General features: G+C 52.6%; 6 protein-coding genes across 6 annotated transcripts; 3 read left to right on the forward strand and 3 right to left on the reverse strand.

Annotated features, from left to right (window-relative positions):
* Window positions 1–84: 84 nt before the first annotated feature.
* Window positions 85–748, forward strand: N7498_003476 (COX20 family protein; the record flags this gene model as incomplete). The annotated part of the gene is made up of 2 exons (XM_058450538.1): window positions 85–433; window positions 492–748. The coding sequence occupies 2 exons, from the start codon at window positions 85–87 to the stop codon at window positions 746–748; spliced, it is 606 nt and encodes a 201-aa protein (XP_058310000.1).
* A 266-nt stretch (window positions 749–1,014) lies between these two features.
* Window positions 1,015–1,842, reverse strand: N7498_003477 (uncharacterized protein; the record flags this gene model as incomplete). The annotated part of the gene is made up of 1 exon (XM_058450539.1): window positions 1,015–1,842. The coding sequence occupies one exon, from the start codon at window positions 1,840–1,842 to the stop codon at window positions 1,015–1,017; it is 828 nt and encodes a 275-aa protein (XP_058310001.1).
* A 323-nt stretch (window positions 1,843–2,165) lies between these two features.
* sik1 (snoRNP complex protein NOP56) lies at window positions 2,166–4,122 on the reverse strand. The gene is made up of 3 exons (XM_058450540.1): window positions 3,839–4,122; window positions 2,650–3,769; window positions 2,166–2,594 (listed from the first exon to the last, which is right to left on the reverse strand). The coding sequence occupies exons 1-3, from the start codon at window positions 4,000–4,002 to the stop codon at window positions 2,325–2,327; spliced, it is 1,554 nt and encodes a 517-aa protein (XP_058310002.1). The 5' UTR covers window positions 4,003–4,122; the 3' UTR covers window positions 2,166–2,324.
* Window positions 4,123–4,330: 208 nt separating this feature from the next.
* On the forward strand, window positions 4,331–6,307 carry N7498_003479 (chaperonin-containing T-complex subunit CCT6; the record flags this gene model as incomplete). The annotated part of the gene is made up of 7 exons (XM_058450541.1): window positions 4,331–4,372; window positions 4,434–4,528; window positions 4,584–4,605; window positions 4,674–4,715; window positions 4,772–4,792; window positions 4,846–5,019; window positions 5,078–6,307. 7 exons carry the CDS (start codon window positions 4,331–4,333, stop codon window positions 6,305–6,307), a joined length of 1,626 nt encoding a protein of 541 aa, XP_058310003.1.
* A 330-nt stretch (window positions 6,308–6,637) lies between these two features.
* On the reverse strand, window positions 6,638–7,690 carry N7498_003480 (putative histone acetyltransferase (MysT1); the record flags this gene model as incomplete). Its single annotated transcript, XM_058450542.1, has 1 exon — window positions 6,638–7,690. The coding sequence occupies one exon, from the start codon at window positions 7,688–7,690 to the stop codon at window positions 6,638–6,640; it is 1,053 nt and encodes a 350-aa protein (XP_058310004.1).
* Window positions 7,691–8,240: 550 nt separating this feature from the next.
* Window positions 8,241–11,319, forward strand: N7498_003481 (uncharacterized protein; the record flags this gene model as incomplete). The annotated part of the gene is given in 3 exon segments (XM_058450543.1): window positions 8,241–8,426; window positions 8,486–10,359; window positions 10,371–11,319. 3 exon segments carry the CDS (start codon window positions 8,241–8,243, stop codon window positions 11,317–11,319), a joined length of 3,009 nt encoding a protein of 1,002 aa, XP_058310005.1.
* Window positions 11,320–11,582: the final 263 nt, after the last annotated feature.

Here is an 11,582-nt window from a genome sequence, read left to right on the forward strand (position 1 = left end):
TCTACGCCGGATCATCAATGAACCGCATGATATTGACGGCGGTCCGATAAATTGTATCTCTTCGAAGATCACAACTTGATAACGATGTCAGAGGATCCACGAGAGCCCGGCTCCTCTCAGGAACCTGGCAGCCACCTTCCCGCTAGCATTCCGAACACCGATCCGAAGAAACCCAGGCACGACTTCCCCCAGTCGCAAGTCGGAAAGTTATGGGATGCTTTTGGTGACCCCGAAAACCGCGTGAATGCTCTCGCAAATGCGACCTACAAGCCCCGCGGGAAGGATCCCAAGGATGTGTCTTACTCAGACGTCGTGGGCACAGTCTCTGTGTCCGAGATATCTTCATTCCACAAAGCACCATGCGCAAGGGAATCGTTATTGACCGGTATCGGTCTCGGATTTGGCGCTGGTGGTATCCGAGGTGTCTTCGGAGGTATATATATGCTTTCTAGTTATTGGAAATGGGATTTATGACTAATTTGTTTGCATAGGTATGCGCTCATTATGGTCCGCTGGAAACTGGGCCGTCGGAGTGTTCGCCGTTACCTCCCTGGCAGCCTACGAGTTCTGCCGACGACAACGCATCGAAGAATTGCATGGAATGAAACAAGCGGTCGATCTGATGAAGCAAGTGAAGGAGAAAAAGCAAAGGGACAAGGACAGGGCTGCCGAGGAGGCTGCCAAGCGCGCGGAGGAGGAACGGCGGAGGAAGAGTTGGACAAACCTCTCCAACTACAAGTTCTGGTAGCGTTGCTCATTGACGAGCTGGAGTCACGGTGTTTTCAAAGTTGTGGGATATATCCAAAACTGTATATTCCAATCCTGTGCTAGGATCATTGCATCATGTCATAAAGTCATCTCTTTGTATCATAGTCCCCAATGTCCATATTGCTGGTCGAATCATCCCAAAAATTCGCAATCATTGCTCTCAAGACATCAAGTTTGTTAAACCCCCAATAATACAAATAAAGAAAACTGTATATTGTAGGGTGGTAGGGATTGAGAAGTCCCCATTTAGACGTCAAATTTGACTCGCTTCTGAATGGCGCCTTGATGTACACCATGTATCTTCTCCAGAGCGATGTCTTCGTTCCTCCGTGATCGTCGCTTCTCACGCGCGTCCCGTGCCTCGCGCGTCTTCCACTCGGCGACTTGCTTTTGGCGTTTCTGTGACCGAGCCCAAGCCATGGCCGCTGTCGGTTTGAATCCCACGCCATTGATGCCGTACCCATCATCAGTTGGGTCTGTAGGTTCGTGGCCTGTTATCTCATTATCATGCCAAGTCAACGAATCTTCTGACGAGGCATCTGTGAGAGGAGGTGATAGTCGTTGTTTGCGATTCTTGGAAGGTGAAATAGAAGAGGTTTGTTTATGATATGATGGGGCGGAGCTTCTTTTTGAAGGCGATAGGGCGGAGGCAGGCGGTGCAATGTCTATTGAAGCCTGCGTCGACGGTTCGGGTGGCGACTGGCGGCCTGGAACTTCATGCAGTTCGCCGCGACGAGTTGGCAAAGGTTCCGGCATACTCTCGATACGGGGATAGCTTTCGGGTGCACATCTTTCCTGTGAGGACTGTGGGGTGGGTTCTTGGTGAAAGTCGCGGTGTAGTGGCCCTGGCTCAGGGAAACGATCTCCCCGAATGGCCAATTCTCCAAAACGCCCTGCCACCGCTGCTCGAGGACTGTGTCGTCCAAGTTCAACCTCCTCGCGAAGCCGAGCCTCTTGTAGACTAACGACGGATACTGTAGACGTTGGAGACACCGATGGGCTGTAGTAGTCAGACTCGGAGGGCTCACGCTTGCGCTTAGGCGAGAAGTAGTGAGGGAGGTCTGCCGGCATCATCGCGGGGAGAAAACGGACAAGATGGTGGCGTCACTCCCGATCTCACCTAAACGAAAAGATCTCAGGGGTTGGAAACCCAACTCCATGGGCTCGTCTCACTGAGGTTCAAGTGAATTCATGGTGCCGCAGGCCCCGTATACTTGAGTGCGGAGATCTTGAGGAGGGGCAGATCACTGGACGCTCGGATGTGAGTTGCAGCGGGCCAATGGTTGTCGTACAACCCTTAGGGAAAAGGACAGGCCCGCGCACAATGTCCGAGTGAGAGAAAGGAAACTGGAATTCTGGTAGGTACTGGTATTCAGATGAAAGTAAAGGAGAATCGAGGATCAGATAGCACGAGATATAGCAAATCTTATTGCCAACAAAGGCCTAAATCAATAATTTACAGATCCCCGAGCCCATCGAGTCGTAAACAAGATAGAAAATAAAAAATAAAAACCTAACGCCATGACGAAGACTCCCAGTCCCAAGAAAAAGCGCTTTTATGCCTTCTGCTTCTTCTTCGAAGGCTCGGCATCGGTATCGTGCTTGCGCTTCTTCTTCTTCTCAGACTCGCCCTCGCCAACGTCAGACTTGCGCTTCTTCTTCTTGTCGCTCTTGTCGGACTTGTCCTTCTTCTCCTTCTTTTCCTTCTTGTCCTTCTTTTCCTTCTTCTCCTTCTTGGCCGCAGCCGCATCGGCATCCTCCATCTCTGCGTCGCTCTCATCAACATCGACGTCAATGCCAGCCAGGACAGCATCCATAGCAGATTTCTGTAGATCGAGATTAGTTATAGATTATCATAAAGAGTTAGGGGATTAAATATACCATAGCGACCTCGTTCTTGGTGGGGGCAGCGCCAGTAGAGTAGAACTCCAAGCGCTCCTCGACCTGCTGCTTCAGGACCTCACCAAACTTGGTGGTAGGGGTCTCAGAGAAGTTGTCGATACGAGAAGCAATGGAGCACTTGTTGGCAAGGAAACGCGAGATGCGGCCCTTGTTCTTGGGACCAGCCCGGCCAATGAAGGAAGAGTGGTACAGGAGACCGTACTTGGGGGTGTTACCCTTAGTCTTCAAGGCACGGAAGAGAGCCTTCTCGGCACCGAGGATCTGGACGGTGGAGGCGGGGTACTTCGACAGGTTGGTCAAACTACCGGCGTGAGAGATCAGGCGGGCACCAACAACCTCTCCGATCAGAGCAGCGAGGTTAGGAGCGACAACGCTCATCTTGGACACCAAGTACTGGTAGAGCGACTTGCGGTAGTTGGAGAGGCTGACAACACGCTCGGCGAAAGCAATGACGTTCTCCATGTCGGACTCGGAGATCTCCTGACCCATGCTGTGCTTGGCAGCATCAATGATGTTCTGAGCAACACCCTTGTCGTCCTCGACGAGAGCGGCCAAGTCATGCAGTTTCTCGTCGTTCAAGGTCTTTTTGTCCTGCACGAAGAGCGCAACCTCAGCGTAGCGCTGGTTCTCCGAGACAACCTTGTACAGCTCGGGGAAGTGCCACGAGTACCATTCGCGAACACGCATGGAGAAAGTGTTAATAGCCTTGTCAAGCTGATCAAGGATGGCAATGGCCTGGATGATGTGGTTGTCGTCGCGCTGGACGGAGAACTTGACCTTGGCACGGGAGTAGGCGTGACCCAGACCAAGCTGAGCGGTGTCCATGTCACCCTCACGGAGTTGGTTCAGCAGCTTGGCGAAGTGCAGACGGAGACCACGGAGGAGATCTTGGACGACCTCGCTGGTGTCACCGGTCTCGCAGTCCACAAAGGGGAAAGCCGACTTGATGCTTCCCGCAAGACCCTTGTCCAACAAACCCAGAACAACCTTCTTCTTCTTGCTCGGCTTGGGGAGATTCAATTCAAGGAAAGAAACCAGAGTCTCGGAGGCAACACCCTCAGAGACATCGTTAATTTCACCCAGAGCCTGCTTGTTGTTTCTATGTTGCGTTAGCGAACGGTTCGAGGCAAAATTCTCCCGGTGTGGTTTTTATCGCAAAAATACTTACTCAAAGGGCAGGAAACTGGTCAGGTCAACCATCTTGCCGAACTTGGCAAGATCATTGACGCCTTCCTGGACTTCCTTCAGACGGTTGCCCACAGCGTCGCCCTGGAGGGCGACCTTGAAAAGCGAGTAGCCCACAGGGCTCTCGAACAGGAGATAATCGGCCATGGTGCTAGATCCTTAGGCCAAATGGGTCGCGAGGGTGACCAGAGGATTAATTGCAGCGGCAAAGGCCCACAAACGACGGTCGACGTAGTGGGTTTGGGACGGACGTTCAAGAAGGCGGACGGACGGGCAAAAGCGAAGAATTCGGGAGCTCTTTTTTTTCAACGCTAGTGCAAATCGGTAATGTGGGCTTTTTGCCAAAACCCACGCTCACCGCCTCCGACGAGCGCGGGCATCCAAACTCCTGTGTGCTAACGAGCTCCCTTTCATTGCCCCATTACTTTTGTTTTTCTTGGGCAAAGGTCGCTGTCATTCAATATTGCCTGCAGATATGTCGGCAACTCAGCTACTTAACCCCAAAGCCGAATCCCGGGTATGCATTGATTACCCCCTAAGCTTGACCCCTCCGTGGCCCGCACTAACATTTCATCTAGCGGAGAGGAGAGGCCCTGAAGGTGAACATCGCCGCTGGAGAGGGTCTCCAGGATGTCCTCAAGTCGAACTTAGGTCCCGCGGGTACCTTGAAGATGTAAGTGTCGATGATTTTCTTTTAGCGACCGCAATAGAGCTGACAAAACTAATAGGCTGGTGGACGGTTCTGGCGGAGTATGCAATGTCCTTTATCCTCTGTAATGCCTCAGATCGGGATTTCTAATGCGAGGGTGCTACAACAGATCAAGCTGACCAAGGATGGCAATGTTCTGCTGCGTGAGATGGTTCGTTTGAGGTCCAGCTGTTTCTTTTTTGGAGCATGAATGCTAACCTTCGGCAGCAAATTCAAAACCCCACGGCTGTAAGACACCGTTGCCTCGAAAATCCCTCGATCCTCTCTGATAATTTTACAAGGTTATGATTGCCCGTGCTGCGACAGCACAAGACGACATCACAGGTGATGGCACAACGTCCGTGGTCCTCTTGGTTGGAGAGCTCTTGAAGCAGGCGGATCGTCATATCACCGAGGGATTGCACCCTCGTGTCATCACCGACGGTTATGAGATTGCGAAGAATGAGGCGTTGAAGGTATATCGAATCACAAAATGAATTGATGACAAGTTTTGATCTAACATGTTGCCCGCAGTTCCTCGACAAGTACAAGCTCGAGCGGACCGTTGACCGCGAGCTGCTCCTCTCTGTTGCCCGCACCTCCCTCTCCACCAAGCTGAACCTTGCCCTCGCTGAGAAGCTCACCCCTGACATTGTCGATGCCGTGCTCGCCATCCATCGCGCCCCCGAGAAGCCCGATTTGCATATGATTGAGATCATGACGATGCAGCACCGCTCTTCGTCCGACACCCAGCTCATTCGTGGCCTGGCCTTGGACCACGGTGCCAGACACCCCGACATGCCCAAGCGCGTGGAGAATGCTTTCATCTTGACACTGAACGTCAGTCTGGAGTACGAGAAGTCTGAGATTAACTCCGGCTTCTACTATTCTACTGCCGAGCAGAGAGATAAGCTGGTGGAGAGTGAGCGCAAGTTTGTTGACTCGAAGCTGGCTAAAATCGTGGAGCTCAAGAAGCAGGTCTGCGGCAACGACCCCAAGAAGGGCTTCGTCGTGATCAACCAGAAGGGTATCGATCCTCTCAGCTTGGATATTCTTGTCAAAAACGGCATCATGGCTCTTCGCCGTGCCAAACGGAGGAACATGGAGCGTCTGCAGCTGGTGTGCGGCGGTATTGCCCAGAACAGCGTGGAGGACATGACCCCTGATGTTCTCGGGTGGGCCGGTCTGGTCTACGAGCACCAGCTTGGTGAGGAGAAGTTCACTTTCGTTGAGGAGGTTAAGGATCCCAAGTCTGTGACCATTCTTATCAAGGGACCCAACGCGCACAACATCGCTCAGGTCAAGGATGCCGTCCGCGATGGTCTTCGCTCCGTCTACAACACCATTGTTGATGGATGTGTCATTCCTGGAGCCGGTGCGTTCCAAATCGCCTGTGCCTCTTACCTGAGATCGGATAAGTTCCGTGACAGCGTCAAGGGTAAGGCCAAGTGGGGTGTTGATGCTTTTGCCGATGCCCTCCTGATCATTCCCAAGACTCTCGCTGCCAACGCCGGGCACGATATCCAGGACTCTCTGGCCACTATTCAGGATGAGCGCTCGCTAGGCAACGACGTTGTTGGTCTGGATCTGAACACCGGCGAGCCCATGGACCCCATCCAGGAAGGTATCTTCGACTCGTTCCGTGTTCTGCGGAACTGCATTGCCTCTAGCACTGGTATCGCCTCGAACCTGCTTCTTTGTGACGAGCTGCTGAAGGCTCGCCAAATGAGCAAGTCGAGTGGTCCTGGCGGTATGGAAGAGTAATGTGCTCCTGATTGATGAAGTTTGGGCATTCGTGTAAAGATTTAGATGGACCCAGGACTTACAGCTTTGGCTGTTGACAAGTCCAGTCAAAAATTGCATACAATAATTGCAAATCATTTACTGTCGGCTGTAGACTGTAGACGTAGACATGGTCTCAGGGCCGTTGCATAGCATCACGGAGCTCGTAAGCTTCAGTCGTCGATCCTCGTGACATTTCCAGGTTGTATGCCGAGGCCGTTATAGTTCTTCCCTAGAGAAACAATGTTTTACATTATTAACATTCCTGGGTTACGTCAAACATTATTGTACACGGTATCGCGCCGCAGAGGGCTATTCCTCCTCGGAGGCACTCTGGCTGGCATCAGAGACAAGGGGAGATGGGAGAATAAACCCATCCTCCCTCACCGGGTCCTCCAATGACAGGTGATGAGCCTTAGCCCATTTCCAGACATCCTCTTTCCGGATGAGCATCGTCGGACCCTGGGCTGGCGCATCATCTCCGCTTAAACGAGGCGTTTTGCGCTTCCTTGGTGTCTCTGGCTGGACGACACCCATGAACTTGACGGCGGTTATTACATCTTCTGTCAGCATGCCGGTAGCCAGGCCAAGTTCTTCGACAGTCATGGTCTCTCGTGGAGCTCTCTTTTTGGAGGCTGTGGAGAAAGTGCTAGGCTTTGCGTTCTCGGCCTCATTATTGCCGCCGCCACGTTTACCGCATAGCAGATACCTCGCAATCCGCTCAGCCCAGAAGCGATTGTAACTTTTTTGCCCCAGGTCACTGAGAGGTTTCTCTGGTCCACCAATATATCCACCGGGGGAATCCCAGCCGCTGAGCTTATAGCTCACCCCCATCAACAGCTTTCCCAGCTGCCTGTGCTGGTATGGTGGGAAGACACAAATGCAGGCAAGATTGTTCGCATCCCAGGATAGCTTCTCCTTCGAGAAGAAGCCAAGAATATGGTAGTTGTCCGGGTTGTCCGGGTCGGTAAATGTGAGGATATAATATAGGAAGGTCGCAACATCGAAGAAAACAGTCTTGTGGTCAAGAAACAACTTAGCGAAGAGCGATAGATTCTGGCCAAAGAGCTTGTGTTCCTCCCCATCGATTTCCCACACTGCGTATCCGCCATGATCATATATTTTCGTGCCCGGCGGTGTTTTCCGATGCACACATTCTCGAGTGTGCTCTGCAAAGGTGACTCGGTCACAGGAATACCGGAAACACCACCGACAAACGTGGAGGCACTCGGCGTCTTTGGCAACCAGATCCTCCGGGTAGATGGACTGGTACCAAGGCTTGAACAAAAGATCTCCTAGCACAACACTCTTGAAATTGCGGTCGCCCGGACTCTGCAGTCGTGACGAGGTTTTTCCGGTGGCCATTGGGGCTTTCTTTCGGGGTGGGCCGCTCGATTGGGATATGCGGGTGGTGCAGGAGCTAGGTTGCGTGGGGTTGCATATAAGGAGTCGTCTCCAGTGGACCAGCCATTGGCACCGTCCGGCCGACAGGAGCTGTTATGCACTGTACTGTAGGAATGGTGTAGAATCAGTCGCGCCGTGTGGGAAATTCGTATGCATTGAATATGTTGACACCTGAGGTTTAGCAAGGGCCGCAAATGTATGGATGAGTCAGCGGGGCGATAGGCGGGGAGAGCTATCTTATCCGCTGTTGCCTGGGGATGTCAAATGTCAAAGTGAGATCATTCTCGAGTCCTTGCATTTCTACACATCCCCTCCTTTATCAACCAGGATCTTGTGTCAGGCAACAGCCACTTGTCCCATGACCTCCCTGATATCTATTCGCTACTGAGGCTCTCTCCCTCGAGAATCCCTCCTAAATCATCACGGTCTCCCGCTGCATCTACTCCATCCGTGTAACATCCCCACTCTCGTCGATCTGGGCCCAAAGGTTCACAACGTTGCTCTGCCCATAATGTTGAAACCCTTCCAGATCAGGGACCTTCACGTGTCTCCATCCTCGGGCCATGAGGTCAACTCAGACCCTCCGGTCTCTCAGGGAGTGGTGCAGATCTCTGCGACCGACTATGATGACATCGCTTCGAACTATCCCCGGGCGAGGTTGACATACATGGACTATGATGATGGTGATCAGATCACAGTGAGTATATATCTCAAGTACAGTTGTCTTCCGTCAGGTGGCTAAACATGCATGTATAGGTCGGGTCCTCTCTCGAGCTCTCTGAACGCCTAGACGAACCCATCGACATCAGTCAACGCCTGGATTCCGTCAATATCTCTCAAGATGAGCCAGAACCGATGCACATTTTTGATATTCGTCGATCGAATTCTGTGACCGAGTTGTGGAAACAATTCGAGAACACTGCCAATAAAGCGCCAACTGCTGAAATGAAGAGTGATGTCCCTGCTACGGCGGAGCCTGCAGCTAACAGCATAAAACCCGAGGGCTCCTCAGTTTCGGAACACATCGCTTCTCCTCCTTCCACCGTTGAGGAAGATTCACAGCCTCTCATGGCAGCATTCGAGGCTGAACTGGCCAATATACTTGAGGCCGCTGAGACTTCTGACACTCAAACCCAAGGGACTAGATCTGAGCCTACTATCGAGCCATCGGCCAGCGCTGGCTCACAGAGAATCCATCCCTCTGTGGAACGGTTTGTGGCTCAGATGCTGCAACAGCTTTGCAGTGGGGTCGATGTTATGCAAACTGAACTGAGAACAAGGATTCCTGAGTTGCGGCGTCAACTGAGTGAGGCTCAGAGGGACCTTCCGGAAAATCTTACCACCTCACTGCAGGCTCTTTTCGCGCAGCTTGAGGTTCAAATGAGAGCTGCCTTCAACAATTTGCCGGATAATGGAAGACACATGGCAGAAGAAGCAGTTCAAGCCGGCAGGCCAGTAGCCGAAAACGCCGTGGAAAGTCTGAGGGCTTTTGCTACTAATTTGGATCAATCCACCCGAACCTTGTTTGCGGCATTTGAGAATGAATTCGGCCGAGGCGGATCCCAAAATACAAGCACTACGAGTGGCAGCTCAAATGCTGCACCTGGCTTTTTTTGCCCTCCCCCTAACAATGCGACTGCGCCTTCTGTCCCCAACTGTCAGGAAGGTCAGGCCTATCCCGTGGGTACTACACAGCAGAAAGATACCACGGCTTCCGGTCAACCCACGGTCAAAGACCCCAAACCACCCAGTCCGCCCAGCTCGCAACGTGCTCACCCCAATCTGCATGTTGAGCAAGAGCCCCGGCCTTGGGAACGTCTCCCACCTCGTCAACCTCGTCACTGGCAGCCTCCTCCATTCCACCCTCCACACCTTCCACACCCTCCATCGCTTGCTCAGCCACCGAGCTGGCCGTCTTTGAACGACGGGCAGCAATGGCACCAGTTCGGTCATCCGCCAAATTCATTGGGTCGTTTTGCTCCTCCGCCACCGGGTCCGTTTTCATTCCCTCAATGGTTCCAGTCGCCTTCTACGCCCTCATATCCCCCGGCGAATATGCGACAGCCTGGAAGTGGTATCTTGCAATACCGCACTCCGGCTCCTCCGCCATACACAGCAAGTACGCAACCTAGGGATGGAAGCATGCGAACCGAAGCACCCGAAAACAAGACCTTGTTCATCGGAAACGTTGGCTTTAATGTCACCGAAAATATGATCCAGGATGTCTTTGCTTCAAAGGGATTCATTGTTGATGTTGATCTTCCTCCGGATTCCATGTCGGGCAAACATGCAGGCTTCGGCTACCTACATTTCCCGTCCATGCACCCGGCGATGGCTGCAATGAGCGCTTTGCAGGGCTTCCACGTTGATGGCCACGCGATCAACCTGGAGTTCAGTGATCAGATACCCATTGAACGCATCCCTTCATCGCAGCCCTCGTCCGAGGCCGCAAACTCGAGCTCGCCCAGCTCTCAGCAGGGCAGTTCTCAGACCGCTCCTGTCAGCGGTGCATCTTCATCTCAGGACAAGACCTTAGGGAAAGAGCGAATTGTTCCTGGGGGCACCGCTCGGAGGAACAGCAGTGGCTCAATCAAGCGCAGAAAGTCTGTTACCTTCCGGGAGCCAGTCTTGTCTGCGCCAGAAGCTACTTCACCGAGGCTAGAAGGGGGGATGCCAATAAAGATTTCAACGCCCCTCGAGCTGCATCTCCTGCATTGATTGACCTGACGGATGAGTCCACTGCGGGTGTTCCTCCTGTTTGGGCGGACAGTCATTCCCCACCTCTGAAGCAGGGGCAGCCTTTGACAGACAAGGAAATGATAGATATTCAAATGGATCGTTTCCCTCCTGTTTCGCAGTTGGATGCCCACCTCAGGGCAAATCAACGGCAAGGTCGTTCATCTGTACCTCCTCATGGTGTATCCCCTGAGGATTATGCCTTTTTCCGAAGTCGTGTGCCATCGCACCCATCCCCTGAGGTTCCTCTCAAGGGAGCTACTTTTGGCTCCAATATCCAGGAAATGCAGGTCCCTACAGATGTCGCCTCTCGTCCTAAAAGGCATGATTTCGAGAAGAAAGATGATATCGAAAACTCTCGCAGTGGCAGCAAGCCTCTGCCACCAGTCAAGCGCTCAGATACAGTGAACGTCACGCCTTTCAATGAGGCTTCTCTGACTCACTCTATTGCTGGAGTTCCTCTGAGACGCCGAGCAACTGAGCGCAACTCGCTCCGGCCCAGCGCTCGTCAGAGTGCCGAAATAGATACTTGGGCGCGCCTGGACAGACGTGAGCGCCTGCATTCCCGGCCATCGTCCACCCAGAGCATCCCCGGGAGTTTCCCCGTTGAGGAAGTATCCCAGTCACCAGTCACGAACGCGAGCCTAGGCAACACCGATGGTGCCCAGGACATCCGATCCGACAGTATCGACAGCTGTGTCTCCTCACTTGTCGACATGGGGTATGGCACTCCCCAAGAAGGGGGGCGATCACGAATGGCTGTCTATGCAGCTGCATCCAACGGCAGCCTCCTGGATGCGATCGAGATGATTGAGGAGGAAAGGAAGGCATATGCTGGACAGCATCGACAGTAGGATGTATCTGCGGGCTCCAATTGTGTTTCAAACTTCACACTCCCCGGGCCTGAATCACTTTTCTTAGGTCTGCATATCTCTTTGCTCCCAGGTTTTACGAATTCTTCATGCTTAATGACCCCGCCTCACTCTTATGGGTGATAGTCTGTCAGTTATTTAATCTCAATTCTATTCTATGCATCTACTGCACTATATATCTGTAGACATGGTCCGCTTCCATGCTTGATTACAAACATGGATACTACCAAAATAAAGAGATCGAC

Source organism: Penicillium cinerascens (genome assembly GCF_028974065.1).
Source record: "Penicillium cinerascens strain IBT 15544 chromosome Unknown contig_24_segment0_segment0, whole genome shotgun sequence".
Classification (NCBI taxonomy): Eukaryota; Fungi; Ascomycota; class Eurotiomycetes; order Eurotiales; family Aspergillaceae; genus Penicillium; species Penicillium cinerascens.